The sequence below is a fragment of the Scyliorhinus canicula genome, chromosome 1 (genome assembly GCF_902713615.1).
Source record: "Scyliorhinus canicula chromosome 1, sScyCan1.1, whole genome shotgun sequence".
Classification (NCBI taxonomy): domain Eukaryota; kingdom Metazoa; phylum Chordata; class Chondrichthyes; order Carcharhiniformes; family Scyliorhinidae; genus Scyliorhinus; species Scyliorhinus canicula.
In genome coordinates this window covers 229,168,106-229,186,798 of record NC_052146.1, presented here as the reverse complement: position 1 = coordinate 229,186,798, position 18,693 = coordinate 229,168,106, and the positions used below count along the sequence as shown (strand labels likewise).

Below are 18,693 nucleotides of genomic sequence, written 5' to 3'. Positions count from 1 at the left end.
AGTTAAATCCCAGTTTAGAGTTGGAAACGTCTGATTGGACAAGACCAGTGATTTCAGCATCATGGACATAAAACTGTTGGTTGATAAGTGAAATTTGCAATGTACAAGGTGGGATTATTTTGTTGCTATGCAACATTTTGGCATTATGTATGCAGAACTGAAAGCAATTTACCATCATAAGTGAGGAATCAATTATATGAATTTTAAATGTAAAAACTACAAGTAGTAAGTAGTAAGTGAACATGGTGCAGGTCGTGAGGACCAGGTACTTGGCAAAAGTGGATTGTCAGAAGAAAGTTTGAAAAACACTATTCTAAAGAATGAGTGAACTAATGTAGTCAGCTCATCAAGTCCATGCCAACTCTCTGTAGAACAATCCAGCGAGGCCCACTCCCCTACTTTATCCCCGTAGCCCTGAAAGTTTATCCCCCTCAAGTGCCCATCCAATTTTTGTTTCAATTTATTAATTGTCTCTTCTTCCAACACCTGTGTAGGCAGTGTGTTCCAGGACATTACCACTTGTTGCATAAAAAAGTTGTTCCTTGACTTCCGGTTGCGACTATGCAGAGCTACGTTGCACGTTCGGCAGCTCCTGCTAGGAACGGACTTTTGGGCTCTTTTCAGGGTCCCCAACGGCATTTTTTTGATATTTCCCGGTGTGGGAAGGAGACTGCAACATTCCCCTGACATTGTATGGCTTGGACCAGGAGTGGGGCGACTAAGAAAGTGGTGGTGAAGCCAAAGAAAGTGCGAGGGAAGAAAAGCAAGATGGCGGCGGGCAGAGACCAGGCAGCGTGGATGCAGTGGGCGGAGGAGCAGCAGCTGCTGTTATCCAGCGCTGCTTTAGGGAGCTTAAAGCGGACCTGCTGGAGCCGATGAAGGCTTCTATTGACAAGCTACTGGAGACCCAGGCGGTGGCGATCCACGAGGTCCGGCAAAAGATCTGATAACGAGGACGAGATCTTGGGCCTAGCGGTAAAGGTGGAGGCGCACGAGGCGCTCCACAAGAAATGGCAGGAACGGTTCGAGGAGATGGAGAATCGATCGCGGGGCAAGAATTTGCGGATCCTGGGCCTCCCGGAGGGACTGGAGGGGTCGGACGTGGGGGCCTATGTGGTCACGTTAAACTCGCTGATGTGAGCGAGGTCCTTCCAAGGGCCCTGGAGCTGGGAGGGGCCCCATAGAATGCTGGCGAGGAGGCCCAAGGCTAACGAGCCGCCGCGGGCGGTGCTGGTGCAGTTTCATCGATTCGCCGACCGGGAGTGTGTGCTCAGATGGGCCAAGAAAGAGAGGAGCAGCAGGTGGGAGAACGTGGAGGTTCGCATTTATCAGGACTGGAGCGCGGAGGTGGCGAAGAAGCGAGCCGGGTACAACGGGCGAAAGCGGTGTTGCACAGCAAGGGCGTGAAGTTTGGCATGCTGCAGCCGGTGCGTCTGTGGGTCACCTACAAGGACCGACACCAGAGGAGGAGGAGGCGTGGGCCTTTGTTCAGGCAGAGAAGCTGGACACAAACTGAAGAGTCGGGACGAGCGGTCGTGTGTGGGGATGATTGGGGATCGCTGTGGTTGTGTTACATTTTGAGGGCGGGGGGGTTCTCTGTTCTTGTTCATTTTTGGGTTCGGTGTGGGTGGTTAGGGAGGGCTGGGCACTATTTTGGTTGGGTCTGTCGGGTGGGCTCTTGGAGGGGGGGGCAAGTAAGCGGAAGGGAGGATGGATGGCCGGTAGGGGGGTGGGGCCCCGCGGGGGTGGGCGAGGCCCAAGCCGGGGGTGAGGGGACTGGGCCTGTAAAAGTAGCTGCACCAGAGGAGGCGGGGCCGGGCAGGTGGAAAGCGCGGGCTTTTTCCCGCGCTTGGGATGGATGGGGGAGGCGGAGAGCCTACTAGTGGGTACTGGTGGGGGAGGGGAAGTCCCACAATGGGAGGAGTCGAAGGAGAGACGGGAGTGGCTGGGGTCAGCAGACTTGCGGGAGTGCAATGGGGGGAGCAACGCAGCTAGGAGGGGTCCTAGCTGGGGGATGGGGTTTAGAGAGAACCGGGTTGCTGCTGGTACGATCAAGGGGGAGATGGAGCGAGTAGAGGGAGGTCGGGACGGGGGTCTGCCGCCGTGGGGAACGGGCCGGGAGTGGGCGCGTGGCTGGCCGAGGAGGGGTTATGGCTAGTCGACGGGGGAGGGGGCGGGCAGCCCCCTGATCCGGCTGATAACCTGGAACGTAAGGGAACTGAATGGGCCGATTAAACGGGCCCGGGTGTTCGTGCACCTGAAGGGGCTGAAGGCGGTTGTGGTAATGCTACAGGAGACACACCTGAAGGTGGCGGACCAGGTAAGATTGAGGAAGGGGTGGGCAGGCCATGTGTTTCATTCGGGGCTGGATGCCAAAAATCGGGGGCTGGCAACCCTGGTGGGAAAGAGGGTGTCGTTCGAGGCGTCGAACATTGTGGCAGACAATGGCGGTAGCTACGTAATGGTGAGTGGTAAGCTGCAAGGAGAGAGGGTGGTGCTGGTCAACGTGTACGCCCCGAACTGGGACGATGCGGGTTTTATGCTGCGGATGTTGGGTCGGATCCCGGACTTGGAAGTGGGGGGGGATTATAACACGGCGTTAGATCCGGCACTGGATCGCTCCAGGTCTAGGACAGGTAGGAGGCCGGCGGCGGCTAAGGTGCTGAGGGGGTTCATGGACCAGATGGGAGGGGTGGACCCTTGGAGATTTGCAAGGCCGGGGGCAAGGGAATTTTTATTCTTCTCGCACGTTCATAAGGTCTATTCCCGGTTTGACTTCTTTGTCATGAGCAGGGCGCTGATTACGAGAGTAGAGGATACCGGGTACTCAGCCATAGCCATTTCGGATCACGTCCCGCATTGGTTAGACTTAGGGCTGGGGGAGGAGAGGGACCAGTACCCGCTGTGGCGCTTGGAGGTGGGGCTGTTGGCGGACGAGGAGGTGAGCGAGCGGGTCCAGGGAAGCATAGAGCGATACCTGGAGGACAACGATAACGGGGAGGTCCGAGTGGGGATGGTCTGGAAGGCGCTGACGGCGGAGGTTAGGGGAGATCTGATCTCCATTAGGGCCCACAGGGAGAAGAGAGAACAGAGGGAGAGGGAGAGGCTGGTGGGGGAAATGGTACGGGTAGACAGGAGGTACGCAGAGGTGCCAGAGGAGGGACTGTTGAGGGAGAGGCGCAGCTTCCAGGCCGAATTTCACTTGTTGACCACCAGGAAGGCGGAGGCGCAGTGAAGGAAGGCCCAGGGGGCGGTTTATGACCACGGGGAAAAGGCAAGCCTGATGCTCGCGCATCAGCTTCGGAAACGGCACGCAGCTAGGGAGATCGGGGGAGTTAAGGATAGGGGAGGGAGTGTGGTGCGGAGTGGGGTTGGCATCAATTGGGTCTTTAGGGACTTTTATGAGGAGCTGTATCAGTCCGAGCCCCTGGTGGAGGAGGGAGGGATGGGCCGCTTTCTGGACCAACTGAGGTTCCCGAAGGTGGAGGACGGACTGGTGGTGGGATTAGGGGCCACGATTGTGCTGGAGGAGCTGGTCAAAGGGATAGGGAGCATCCAGGCGGGGAAGGCACCGGGGCCGGACGGTTTCCCGGTCGAGTTTTACAAAAAGTATGTGGACCTGTTGGGCCCGTTGCTGGTTAGGACCTTCAATGAGGCAAGGGAGGGGGTGGGTTTGCCCCCGACGATGTCCCGGAGACTGATCTCCTTGATCTTGAAGCGGAACAAGGATCCCCTGCAATGTGGGTCTTACAGGCCGATTTTGTTGTTAAATGTAGATGCCAAGGTTATGGCGAAGGTCTTAGACACGAGAATTGAGGAGTGTGTGCCGCAGGTCATCCACGAGAACCAGACGGGGTTCGTGAAGGGGAGGCAGTTGAACGCGAATGTGTGGAGGCTCCTGAACGTTATGATGCCGGCGAGGGAGGGGGAGGCTGAGATAGTGGCTGAGATGGACGCTGAGAAGGCCTTCGATAGGGTAGAGTGGGAGTACTTGTGGAAGGTTCGGTTTGGGGAGGGGTTTGTCAGGTGGGTTAGGCTGCTGTACGAGGCCCCGATGGAGAATGTGGCCACAAACAAGAGGAAGTCTGAGTACTTTCGGTTGTATCGAGGGACGAGGCAGGGGTGTTCCTTGTCCCCCCTGCTCTTTGCACTGGCGATTGAACCCCTGGCTATGGCACTGAGGGAGTCGAGGAAATGGAGGGAGCTGGTGCGGGGTGGGGAGGAGCACAGGGTGTCGCTCTATGCGGACGACTTGCTGCTATATGTGGCGGACCCGGTGGGGGGGATGCCGGAGGTAATGAGGATCCTCGGGGAGTTTGGGGATTTTTCAGGGTACAAGTTCAACATGGGGAAGAGCGAGCTGTTCGTGGTTCACCCAGGGGACCAGGGGAGGGGGATTGGCGAGCTCCCACTAAAAAGGGCGGAGAAGAGCTTCAGATACCTGGGGGTCCAGGTGGCCAGGAGCTGGGGGGCCCTGCATAGACTTAATTTCACGAGGCTGATGGAGCAGAAGTTTAAGAGGTGGGATGCGTTGCCGCTGTCCTTGGCGGGTAGGGTGCAGTCAGTCAAGATGACGGTGCTCCCAAGTCTTTTGTTCCTGTTCCAGTGCCTCCCCATTCTTGTCCCAAAGGCCTTCTTTAGTCGGGTCAGCAGAAGCATAATGAGGTTTGTGTGGGCGCGAGGGACTCAGAGTGAGAAGGGTGTTCCTGGAGCAGAGTAGGGATGGGGGAGGCTGGCGCTGCCCAACCTGTGGGTACTACTGAGCCGCTAAGGCGGTGATGGTGCACAGGTGGGTGATGGAGGGGGAGGGGGCGGCATGGAAGAGGCTGGAGATGGCGTCTTGTGGGGTAAGAGTCTAGAGGCGCTGGCAACGGTGCCGCGGTATACCACGAGCCCGGTGGTGGCGGCTACCCTCAAACTTTGGGGGCAATGGAGGCAGCACAGGGGGGAAGTGGGGACTCGGTGTGGACCCTGATACGGGGGAACCACCGGTTTGTCCCGGGAAGAATGGATGGAGGGTTTGCAGGGTGGCATAAGGCAGGGATAAGAAGGTTGGGGGACCTGTTTATGGATGGGAAGTTCGCGAGCCTGGGTGAGCTGGAGGAGAAGTACTGGCTCCCCCCGGGAAACCCCTTTAGGTATCTACAGGTAAGGGCGTTTGCCAGGCGGCAAGTAGTGGAATTCCCGCTGCTGCCGCCACGCATGGTACAGGACAGGGTGCTCTCGGGGATGTGGATTAGAGAGGGGAAGATTTCGGCAACATACCAGGTGATGCAGGAGGAGGAGGAGGTGGTCTCGGTGTAGGAGCTGAAAGGTAAGTGGGAGCAGTGGGGGAGGAGATCGAGGAGGGGACGTGGGCAGATGCCCTCAGGAGGGTGAACTCTTCCTCTTCGTGCACAAGGCTCAGCCTCATACAGTTTAAGGTGCTGCACAGGGCACACATGACCGGGACAAGGATGAGTCGGTTTTTTGGGTGTAAGGACAGGTGTGTTAGGTGCTCAGGGAGTCCAGCAAATCATACCCATATGTTCTGGGCTTGCCCAGCGCTGGAGGAATTTTGGAAGGGCAGCGAAGACAGTGTCGAGGGTGGCAGGATCCAGGGTCAAACCAGGCTGGGGTTCGCAATATTTGGGGTTGCAGTGGAGCCAGGAGTGCAGGAGGCGAAAGAGGCCGGTATTCTGGCCTTTGCATCCCTGGTAGCCTGGCGGAGGATTCTTCTCCAGTGTAAGGATGCGAGCCTCCACATCAAGTGACTTTCCATTCTCGGCAATTTCAAATTCTACCTCAATTCATTATGCTCTTTCTCCTGACATCCCACTTTCCCATCCTCCCTTAATCTCTTCATCCATTAACTGACAAACCTATATTCACGACTCCCCGTGTCCTTCCCATCATGTCAATCATACAAATCAGATCACTTCCTTGCATCACTTTCCATGCTTATCCACTTTGCCCTCCTAATTCTGAAAAATTAAATGAAAAACTCTCCCCAATTCACTTACAACTGAACGTTCAAAATCTCAACTGTTTAGTCTTCGACCCTCCATTCATAATGACATTTCTGCAGCTATTGATCTGCTGAACCATACTCTCACCTTAATCTTTGCATAGACCAATAATCTCTCTCACTTTGCCTGCTCTCTGGTACTGTCTCAACTCTGCTCTCAAGTGCAAGGGATGCAGACTTGAACAGATCTAGCAGACAACCAGTTAGCCATTCACTACCAGATCTGAATTGGCTACATATAGCACCAGTGGGTTCTGCTCTCAACTGTTTAAACTGCTCACTACTGAGATTACCCTTGATTGCAAAAATCACCCTCAGTTTACTTTCTCCGCTGCAAAACATTCGCTTAAACCCCTCTCCCTCGTCTCACCTAGCCCCACCTCCCATAAATGTAAAGAACTCATGGACTTCTTGTCACTGAGATTAAGACCATCTGATCAACTTGAATATGTTTCCCTTCCCTCTCCCAGCCCATAAAGCCAAACTTTCTCCAAGACTCCTTCCTCCTCTAACCGAGCTTGCATCTCGCACCAGTTTCTCACCCATCTCTTGTCCTCTGAGCTCATGCTGTCTACTACACTTACCATTTTTTCTCATGAAGCTACTCCCATTAAAACTGTTGACCACCCAACTTCCCTTCCTAGCTCCCATTGTACTCAATACCACTCCTCTCCACAAGCACTTGTGTCCCCTCTTTTAAATCTACAGCCATCACACCGCTCCTCAAAACTTTAACACCTTACAAACGACTGCCACATCTCTAACTTCCCCTTCCTCTCCAAAATCCTTGAACGTATTATCACCTCTCAAATCCATGCTCATCTTCCCTGAAGTTTTTACTGTTACCACAGTCACTGTGGGTCACTTAATATATTCACGGCTGTGGTAGGCAAATTTTTAATCTACAAGAATCAAAGGTTATTTGATGGGGCCTCACGGTAGCATGGTGGTTAGCATCAATGCTTCACAGCTCCAGTGGTCCCAGGTTCGATTCCCGGCTGGGTCACTGTCTGTGTGGAGTCTGCACGTCCTCCCCGTTTGTGCGTGGGTTTCCTCCGGGTGCTCCGGTTTCCTCCCACAGTCCAAAGATGTGCGGGTTAGGTGGATTGGCCATGCTAAATTGCCCGTAGTGTAAGGTTAATGGGGGGATTGTTGGGTTACGGGTATACGGGTTACGTGGGTTTAAGTAGGGTGATCATTGCTCGGCACAACATCGAGGGCCGAAGGGCCTGTTCTGTGCTGTACTGTTCTATGTTATGGGAAACAGGCTGACGGTGGAGTTAAAGGCTATGGTCAATCAACTATGATCTTATTGGATGGCAGAACAGGCTCAATTGGCCAAATGGTTTACTCCTGCTCCTATTTCTTGTGTTCTTACGTATCCAAATTGTTCTTTTTTTTAAAAAAAATTTAGAGTACCCAATTATTATTTTGTTTTCCAATTAAAGGACAATTTAGCGTGGCCAATCCACCTAACCTGCACATTTTTGGGTTGTGGGGGTGAGACCCATGCAGACACGGGGAGAATGTGCAAACTCCACACAGACAGTGACGGCGGCCGGGATCGAATCCGGGTCCTTGGCATCGTGAGGCAGCCGTGCTAACCACTGCACCACCATGCCGCCTCCCCAATTTGTTCTTACTGTCAAAAATAATTTCCATGGTCCGGTGGCGGCGATGCCCGAGTGAGCCGCACATTCGGTGGGCTCTCACTGCGGCGGGGCTTAGCAGCTGATTCCCCGCGATAGCGGGACCACGGGGGCGGCAAAAAGGCTGCCGTGAAAGAAGAGGAGAGCGGGCTGCAGCGGATGGAATCGTGGGAGGCCAGCAGGTAGAGGAAGAAAGAGAGAGAGAGAGAGAGAGAGAGAGAGACGGAGGCAAGGAGGAAACTGACCTGAAGGGTAAGATGGCAGACCCACGGACCTTCCTTCCTCCAGGACAAGAAAAAAAAGTTTGGAGTTGCTGAAGAGGGACAGCTTGGACCCACTTCAGATGCCCAGAAGGTAAAATTTAAGGAGCTGGGCGAAGGAAGGCGGCAGCGAAGGTACTGAGGAGCGGGCTGCGGCACATTGAACAGCGGGAGTCCAGAGGGCAGAAGAAGGAGGAGAAAAAGGGACAGAGACAAGGACCTGAAGAAAATTACCTGGGACCTAAGATGGCGGACACACGGACCCCGGACTCAGCAATCCAGCAGGCGCTGGATAACATGCTCCAGGTAATGAAGTCCAGTTTTGAAGCGCTGAAGGGGGACAGCTTGGACCCAATCCAGAAAGTGGTGGATCAGCTGAACCAGAGGCTGGATGCCCAGGATGTTAAAGTTAAGGAGCTGGGAGAGGCGGTGGAGGAGCAGGCGGATGCGCAAACGGTTGCAGCGCTAGAAGTGGACGGCCTGAAAGAGCGGCAGAGAAGACTGCTGGACAGAGTGGAGGAGCTGGAGAATAGAGTCCGCAGGAACAATCAGAGGATGGTCGGCCTCCTGGAGGGGGCTGAGGGAGCTGATGCTGCAGCGTTTGTAGCAGACCTGCTGAAGCAGCTGATGGGGGCCGAAGCCTTTCCGCGACCGCCGGAGCTGGAGGGGGCACACAGTGCAGGCAAGGCAGGGGCGGCCGGGCGGACCCCCCCGCCCAATGGTGATTAGGTTCCACAGGTTCGTGGACAAGGAGTGGGTGCTGCAGTGGGCAAAGAGCGCCAGGAGCAGCACGTGGAACAACAGTGTTCTCCGCATTTATCAGGACCTAAGCCAGGAGGTGGCTCGGCGGCGAGCAGCCTTTAAGAATGTCAAGGAGGTGCTGTTCAAGAAGCACGTGAAGTTTGGTCTGCTGTTCCCAGCTCGGCTATGGGTCACGCACCAGGGTCAACACCACTACTTCTCCAAGCCCGAAGAAGCAATGTGAGGGACCTGGGGCTGGTCCCAAAAGGAGGCCCCAAGGACGCGAATTAGGGCCCGAGGATTTCTGTGGGAAGGAACGCCGAATTTGCCTGGATTGCTGCTCAACGGTTTGCTGGGCCAAAGGGGCCAAGCGGAACATTTGACTCTTTCCTTTGTTCATGGACATTGGTTTGGGGGGTTAAGGGGGGGTTAAGGGAGGGTTCCCCCCCCCCCCTTTGTTTTTGTTTTTTTTGTGGTCTCTCTTGTTTCTTAGGAGGGGGGGGGGGGATTTGGGTATATATTTATGTGCTTTTTCTCTTTTTTTCTGTGTTTTTTTTTTCCTGTTTGGGCTGGTTTGTGCTTTTTGTGCAGCTCGCGGAAGACACTGGAGCCGGCTTGCCCCAGTGGGTGGGAGAGGGGGATGGGGCGCCGGGGAGTGGGGAGGAGGACGGGGAAACAATGGGAATGAGACAGGAAGGCGCCGGAGTGTTGAGTCACCGGGCACGCAGATTGGCTAGTCAAGGGAGTCAGATGGGGGGGAAGTTACAGCCAGTAGATGGCAGGGGTGGGGGTATCGGGGGATGGGGTTAGGGGAGGGGGGGGGGGGGGGTTGTTCTGCTGACGGGAGAGGGACTTGAAATAGGCACTGGAAAGGAGGTCGAGGGTGGAGGCAGCCAAAGGGCGGGCCAGGAATGGCGCGACGCACGGGCCAGGGGCCGGCACGAGAAAGGCTATGGCTGACCGGCGGGGTGGGGGGGGTGGGATGTGCCCCCCGACCAGGCTGATCACCTGGAACGTCAAGGGACTGAATGGGCCGGTTAAGAGGGCGCGGGTGTTCACGCACTTGCGGGCCCCGAGGGCGGACGTAATTATGTTGCAGGAGACACATCTGAAAGTGTCGGACCAGACCAGGCTAAGGAAGGGCTGGATTAGCCAGGTCTTCCACTCGGACTTGGACTCGAAGTCCAGAGGGGTGGCAATCATGATTAACAAGCGCGTGCAATTTGAGGCAGAGGGCATATCCGCAGACAGGGGGGGCAGACACCTGATGGTACGGGGCAGACTGGAGGGGAGAAGAGTGGTGCTGGTGAATATATATGCCCCGAACTGGGATGACGTGGACTTCATTAAAAGAGTGCTGGGGAAGATCCCGGACCTGGATTCTCGCAGGCTAATAATGGGAGGGGACTTTAACATGGTCCTTGACCCGACTTTGGATCGGTCGTGTCCCAGAACGGGTAGACTCTCAGCAATGGCAAGGGAGCTGAAAGGGTTTATGGAGCAAATGGGGGCAGTGGACCCCTGGAGAGATAGACAGCCAACAGGAAGGGGCTACTCGTTTTACTCGCACGTCCATAAAGTATATTCCAGGATAGATTTCTTTGTACTAAGCAGGGACTGTATGGGGGAGGTATAGAACACGGAATACTCAGCAATTACCATTTCAGACCATGCCCCGCATTGGGTGGACCTGCAGTTCGGGGGAGCGAGCTATCAACGCCCGCAATGGAGGGTAGATGTGGGACTGCTGTCGGAGGAGGGGATCTGCGAGAGGCTTCGGAAATGTATAAAAAATTACCTGCAGGTGAATGACATGGGGGAGGTCTCAGCGGCGACCCAGTGGGAGGCGCTAAAGGCAGTAGTGCGGGGGGAGCTGATTTCAATTGGGGTCCACAGAGCCAAGGCAGACCGGGCAGAGATGGACAGATTGGTCAGGGAAATGGGTCGGATAGATGAAGAGCACGCAGAGTCCCCGGGGGAGGTTTTACTCAGGGAGAGGCAGAGGCTACAGGCGGAACTGGGGGCACTATCCACGAGCAGGGCCGTGGAACAGCTTAGGAAGGCGAGGGGAGTGGTGTACGAGCATGGGGAAAAGGCTAGCAGACTGTTAGCGCAGCAACTCAGGAGGAGGGAGGCGGCCAGGGAAATAGGTAGAGTGAGGGACGAGGGGGGGGGCGCAAAGTGGAGGACCCGGCAGAATTGAATAGGGTATTCCGGGACTTCTATCGTAAGCTGTATACTTCGGAGCCGCCGGAAGAACCGGAGGGGATGAAAAGGTTTCTGGACGGGTTAACATTCCCAACAGTTGGTGGGGGCGAGTGGAAGAGCTGGGGGCCCCGATTAGAGTAGAGGAGATATTGGGGGGCCTTAAGGCTATGCAGTCGGGGAAGTCCCCGGGGCCGGATGGATACCCAGTAGAGTTTTATAGGAAGTTCTCTGAGCTGGTGGGCCCGGTCTTGGCGAGGGTTTTCAATGAGGCAAGGGACAGAGGGACCCTGCCGCCGACAATGTCACAAGCCACCATATCTCTGATATTGAAGCGGGGTAAAGACCCGGAGGCGTACGGGTCCTACAGACCAATCTCCCTGATTAATGTAGATGCCAAGCTCCTGTCAAAGGTACTGGCGGGTAGAATGGAGGACTGTGTACCGGAGGTGATTGGGGAGGATCAAATGGGGTTCGTGAAAGGTAGGCAGCTGGCGGCCAATCTGAGGAGATTACTCAATGTGATAATGATGCCCCCGGCGGGTAGGGAGGTGGAGGTAGTGGTGGCAATGGACGCCGAGAAGGCTTTTGACCGGGTGGAGTGGGACTATCTATGGGAGGTGCTCGGACGGTTTGGGTTCGGGGAGGGATTGGATCAAATTATTATATCAGGCCCCGATGGCCAGCGTCAGGACCAACAGAGAAGTGTCGGAGTACTTTAGGTTGTACCGAGGGACCAGACAGGGCTGCCCTTCTCCCCGCTGCTGTTTGCGCTGGCCATAGAGCCGCTGGCGATTGCGCTGAGAGCCGCAGAGGGTTGGAAGGGGATGGTGAGGGGCGGGGTTGAACACAGGGTTTCTCTTTATGCAGACGACCTGCTCCTGTACGTGTCGGACCCAGTGGCCGGGATGGGAACTATACTGGGAATGCTGAGGAAGTTCGGCCAGTTCTCAGGATAGAAATTAAATACGGTCAAGAGTGAAATGTTTGTGGTCCAGGCAAGGGGCCAGGAGAACAGATTGAGAGGGCTACCGTTTAGGCTGGCTGAGGAAAATTTCCGGTATTTGGGAATCCAGGTGGCACGAGACTGGGGCAGGCTGCATAAGTTAAATTTGGCCAGGGTGGTGGAGCAAATGAAGGGAGAGTTTCGGAGATGGGATGCACTCCCGCTGTCGCTGGCAGGGAGGGTGCAGACTGTAAAGATGACAATCCTCCCTCGATTTCTGTTTATTTTTCAGTGCCTCCCGATCTTTATCCCACAGTCCTTCTTCAAAAGAGTTAACGGGCTGATCATGAGCTTTGTCTGGGCGGGAAAATCCCCGCGGGTGAAGAAGGCGATGTTGGAGAGGAACCGCAGCGAGGGAGGGCTGGCTTTGCCGAGTCTGATCAATTATTACTGGGCGGCCAACATCGCTATGATAAGGAAGTGGATGGTGGGTACGGGGTCTATTTGGGAGCGGGTGGAGGCGGCTTCGTGCAGGGGCTCCAGCTTGGAAGCCCTGGTCACGGCTCCTCTACCGCTGCCGCCGGCCAAGTACACCACCAGCCCGGTAGTGGTGGCGACCCTGCGGATATGGGGCCAGTGGAGGAGGCATGTGGGGGAGATGGGGGCGTCTGTCTGGGCGCCAATCTGCGACAACCATCGGTTTGCCCCCGGCAGTATGGATGGGGGGTTCCGAGTATGGCGGCGAGCAGGGGCGGGAAGGGTGGGTGATATGTTCCTGGAAGGGAGCTTCGCGAGTTTGAGGAGCTTGGAGGAGAAATTTGGGTTGGTAAGGGGAAATGATTTTAGATACCTACAGTTGCGGGACTTTGTTCGTAGACAGGTCCCATCTTTCCCACGCCTCCCGCCAATGGGGATCCTCGACAGAATAGTCTCTAGGAGGGAAGAAGGGGAGGGCAGAGTCTCGGGTATATATAAGGTGCTCATGAGGGAGGGAGGGTCCCAGACAGAGGAACTGAAACTTTAATGGGAGGAGGAGCTAGGCGGGGAAATGGAGGATGGGCTGTGGGCAGAGGCCCTGAGTAGGGTAAATTCGACCGCGACATGTGCTAGGCTCGGGCTGATCCAATTTAAGGTCGTTCACCGGGCCCATATGACAGTGGCTCGGATAAGCAAATTTTTCGGGATAGTGGACAAATGCGCTAGGTGCGCGGGAGGACCAGCGAACCATGTTCACATGTTTTGGGCATGCCCTAAGCTGAGGGGGTACTGGGAGGGATTTGCGGGGGTCATGTCCCAGGTGCTAAAAACAAGGGTGGTGATGAGTCCAGGGTGGCAATTTTTGGGGTTTCGGAAGACCCGGGCGTCCAGAGGGAGAAAGAGGCCGATGTTTTGGCCTTTGCTTCCCTGATAGCCCGGCGACGAATATTATTGGCGTGGAGGGACTCAAAGCCCCCGAAGACTGAGTGGTGGCTTGCGGACATGTCGAGTTTCCTGGGGATGGAAAAAATTAAGTTCGCCTTGAAGGGATCTGTGCAGGGGTTCGCCCGGAGGTGGCAACCATTTATTGACTTCTTTGCGGGAGAGTGAGCGTCAGCAGGGGGGTGGGGGGGAGGGGGGGTAAGAGTAGAGTAGGAGGGAAAATATGGCGGGTAGTACCGGTGGGAGGGGAGCGGGCTTGTGCAACATGTTACGATGGAAGTATTGAAAGTACGTGGATGTTTGCACATTTTTGCCAAAAAAAATAAATAAATAATAATTTCCATGTATCTGCCCCACCCTTTTCAACGTGTCTAAAGCTCTGACAAAATTGACCGCATTATCTTTGTCCAACGCCTCTCCAATATTGTCCAGCTGGACAGGATTTCATTCATCTGGCAGCATTCGCATCTATCCATTCATAGCCAGAGAATCGCCTGCAACAGCTTCTCTTCTTGCGCCTGCAAATGACACCTCTGGTGATCTCCAAGGATCCATTCCTGGACCCCTAATTTCCCATTTACATGCCATCCCTCAGCAACGTTATGTGAAAACTTCTGAAGTTTCCATATGCATGCTGGCACGTCCAACTCCTGCAACCGCTCCACTGTTTCAGAATTGTCATACTGCTTGTCCAATATCCTCCAATGAAGTCCTGGGAAGACCACACCATTGTCTACGATCCTTGCCACAAACTACATTCCTCTCCCTGGTCACCGTTTGAAGCTGAACCAGAAATGTTCACAACATTGGCTTCATATCAGACTCTGGTGAGCTTTAAACCACATATTCATGCCATCACCAATATTCTGTAATATCACCCAATTTCACACACATCTCAGCTGATCTCCTGTGGAAACCCCCATCCGTGTCTTTGTTACCCCTAGGTAGAATATTCCAATACAGTCTTGGTCAGCCTTCCTCCTCCTTCTCACCTAATCCTCTCTACCTTGCTAATTCTTTTTCTTTGTTTAAGACAACCCGTAGGACCTACCTCTTCAGCTCGGATATCTCCTAATGTGGATCCACGTCAAGTTTTGTCTAATAACACTCATTTGCAAACATCCTAGACACACTACTTTGTACAGATGCTATAGAAATAAGAGTTGCTGCTGTTGCTGTGGCAAAGCAACTCAAGCTTCATCAACTCTATGTAAAGTCATCTTGTTACAGGCCATGGTTTAGAGAACCCCAAAGTGTATCATCGAGTTCACCTGGCCCACAACTTTTAATAGATTGTGGTTATGGGGAGCACAAGGGCCTACTTTACAGGTGTGATGCAACAGAGATCTAAAGTACTTTTAAAACAAAACCATGTTTATTTATGAATCCAGTTAACACTTTATAAACACACAGTAAACATCTTAACAACTATCAACACCAATAATCCCCACAGATGCAATGTTCTATAAGTAACCCTTCATAACTTTCCTAATAACATCCATGTTTTACAGAAAGACAGCAGGTTTAAATTCTCTACAGAAACAGGTATTACTTTGAAAGCCTCAAATGAGCTAAAGACAGTCTGTAGCTTGTAGAGAGAGATCATTATACAGCTGTTTGCTTTGCCTGTAGCTATCTAGCTCTCAAAGCAAAACTAAAGAAACACTGTAGCTGCCTGCTCCATAACTAAAGTGAGACAGCCAACCCAGCTCCACCCACACTGACATCACTGCAGCTATTTGATAACACCCATTTCTTAAAGGTACATCCACGACAGCTATTTGATAACCACCCAGTTCTTAAAAAGGTACTCTCTCTCCTAAATTCACTCCTTTTAGAGATATTTAATGAAATGTCATCACCGTTTCTCTAAACAGATAAATGAAAGTGAATAGGAGAAGACTATCAAACTCATCATTTTTTTAAATCAATTAAATCTCTGCTTAACATGGGTGCTCCAGTGGTTTGAGTATCAATATATTGAATCTCCCCTTAACTAGACTTTTAAACTTGTGACCTACCCAATACTTCATACAAATTCATAATTGATTCTTTACTCTTGTACTTCCCAAAATACCATTGTTCTTTTACATCGCCCCAGCTACTTGCTTATGGCTCTACAGTGAAGAGTAAAATTGTATATATTATCAGCTAGCTAGCTGAGCATTTAATACAATTAAAGTTAAAAAGAAAATTCACTACTTACATTCGATACTATTGTAATAAAAGCATGTGCTATTGGAAATGGAAGGGTTTCAGGCATTCCATATTCAAAACAATCTTTCATAAGTGATAGCCCATTTTTCCCACAAAAGAGGCAGACATAACGAAGCAAGTGCAAAGGTACTTCCACATCCTAAACAGATGACAAAAGAAATGCAAATGGTTATGACTGGTTACTACAAAGGAATCATGAAACAAAATATTTCACAAGGTATTAAAAACAAAATTGCAATTTCTTTCCTTTCTCTCCTCACCTCCCCCATTAGAAATGGTGCTTTTTAAAAAAAGTAAAAGTCAGGCTAGCAGTAGGATTAAAAAATAGGGACTTGGTAGGGACCATTTCTTGACACTTTTCATTTAGCCTCTCTAAAGCCAAGTAGAAAGTTAAAACTCATATATATATTCCACAGGTTTAAGTGCAATAAAACTATATTCATCAACACAGAATTTGCATCTTTACAATATTTTCTCTGCAATTTCAGTACAGATGCAAACACTGCAATTAGATCCGAATAAGTCTATGCATGCAAATAGTCGGTTTTGGTTTTGTTTCCAAATTATCAACTTCTCCTGAAAATCAGGTTGGACAAAATGTCCATCTGAAAATGTCAACTTCTCCATTCTCATCACAATTGCTGCCTGACACACTGGTTGCTTTCAGCATTTTTCCTTTTTATTTCAGACATCCAGCAACTACAGTTCTTTGCTTTTTATGCTAAATGCAACATCTGATTCAACTTGAGTGGTAGAGAACATAAAAGAAAGCATAACTGTACAGATACAGTGGAATTATGGATTGTCATGAATGCCCAAAATAAGTATTAGCTGGCCCCTTGGGAAAGTCCAGCAATAATTCACCAGGCTGATGGCAAGATGTAGGAACCTGGCTGTGATAAGACACTGGAACATACCAGAGTTACATACCAGAGGGTTCAGAAGGGGTGATTTGATTAATGTGTTTAAAATAAGTAAACTGAAAGCAAACACTGGGAATGATACTTCCATAAAAACACTTATTCCCACAAGGGTTGAGTTCGTGTGAAGCAAGATCACAGATGCAGAATAATTTCAGGTTCTTAAACGAGATTTAGATCATTACTTGAGACTAAAAGTATAAAGAATTTTAAGGAAAGAGCACGGCATTGGAATCAAAATGGTGGTGCCAATAATGGGCCAACTAACCAGCTTTTACTCCTGCAAAGATTACTGTTTCTAGGATATTTTCATCTTACATTCTGCATTTATATTTAACAAGCAAATGGGATTTCTTAATTGTATTTGTTTCAAAAACTGCAGTTTTAACAGACAACTTCTGGCATACTAAATTTGCCAAGAAATAGTTATTGATCCCTACTAGCACAATAAGAACGTAGAACGTACAGTGCAGAAGGAGACCATTCGGCCCATCAAGTCTGCACCGACCCACTTAAGCCCTCACTTCCACCCTATCGCCGTAACCCAATCACCCCTCCTAACCTTTTTTGGTCACTAAGGGCAATTTATCATGGCCAATCCACCTAACCTGCACGTCTTTGGACTGTGGGGGGGAAACCAGAGCACCCGAAGGAAACCCACACAGACACAGGGAGAACATGCAGACTCGGCACAGTGATACTTATAATCAACAAGCTTAGCCCCTTATACATCCAGGAAAATAATTTGTGAGTTGTTTGGATATACGAGGATTCTACATGTTGCACCAGCTTAGTTTTCGTGAAAAAAGCTCTACTACAGCTCAGACTTTATTTCTGACAAACTAATCTCTCCAAATTATTTTCTCTGTCTATTAAACAGAATGAATCATGGCATTTGGAAAAGCTAAAATTCCAATCATGTATACATGCATGGAGCTTTTGTATTTGGGCTCATGTCAAACTTTGTAAGAATTTTAGTCCTAAACAATTTTCCTTCCAAAATGAATATTTACTTGTCCTTTTAAAATTCTAAAACCAGAAATGTCAAATTATTCAAAAATCTGTTACTTACATTCATATCACAAAACGCCCCTAATAAGTTGCTTTCATGAGCTGAAATGTCCTAGTTTAAAGAAAAGTTCGTACAATTTAAATAAAAACAAACATTCTGCAAAATGTCTTTCAAATACAACACATTCTATCAGGCGACAGTAGAAAAATTACAAAACTGACCTAACCCATATTAATGGGCTAAAAAACAAGGTTTCTGACTATTAAAAAAACATTTAATTTCAACAGTATCAGCATTGCTTCAATGGAAACATTTACACCCAGGTCAGTTGGTAATGGGTACAAGCCCAACTGCAGCAACAGAGCACATGACCTATTCCAGGACTAAGCTGTTATGTGAAGGCCCAGGCTGTCGGCACAGGTGGAGGTAAAGAGGTCGTATTGCATAAATGAAAAAAAAAGAGTTCTTCCTGAATCCTGGGCATTATTTACCTTCAACCAAAACAATCTACATTTATATAGTGTCTTAACATAGTAAAAACATCACAAGATGTCTCAATGGAAAATTAACAAACTTTGACACAGAGCCACAAAAGGGGACATTAGGACAGGCGACAGGTTATTAAGCGGGAAGGCAGTGGATTAGTGGTATTGTTGCTGGACTAATAATCCAGAGTCTCAGGGAAATGCTCTGGGGACCTGGGTTCGAAACCCACCAGGGCAGATGGTGGGCATTGAATTCAATAAAAATCTGGAATTAAAGGTCTAATGATAACCATGAAACAATTGTCGATTGTTGATCTGGTTCGAAAGTTTAGTCAGATGCAAGTTTAAAGCAGTGCTGGGTATGTCTGCTTTTAAAAAAAAACCACAGGATTCGCGATCAGGTGGAGAATAGCGTATCAGCCAAAAATCAGGCGTCAAACTCGCCGCAAGTCTCCGGTCCCACCTCACCGGCCATAACAGATTTCCCACTCAGAACAAGCGGGAACCCAATGCAAAACCCCTTTTTTACATGTCATTAGCGTGCTTGAAGCTCGAAACAAAGCCCTTCTGCGATGCTCCCACAACCCCATTCCTCCAATCCGGCAGCAGGAATTACACGGGTGGGCTTTGGTGCAGTTCTGGCAAGCGTGGATCTGGCGTGTTGGACCCCAAGTGGGATGGTCAAGAATGTCCAGTGCCCATGTGCCCTTCTACCAATGCCAGGCTGCAGAGAGCAGGTCCCCAAGGCTCCTGCGTGCTGGGTAGACAGTTTGGGGCAAAGGCTTGACCTTGGGACTCTCCCCTGGGATAAGGGTCTCATGGCTGGTCTGCC

General features: G+C 51.1%; 1 protein-coding gene across 1 annotated transcript in view; it reads right to left on the bottom strand.

Moving 5' to 3' along the window:
* usp34 (ubiquitin specific peptidase 34) overlaps positions 1-18,693 on the bottom strand; it is a 347,321-nt gene that overhangs the window by 246,260 nt on the left and 82,368 nt on the right. The window contains 2 exon segments of the mRNA XM_038808956.1: positions 15,434-15,583; positions 17,437-17,487. Coding sequence (XP_038664884.1) covers positions 15,434-15,583; positions 17,437-17,487 — 201 coding nt within the window.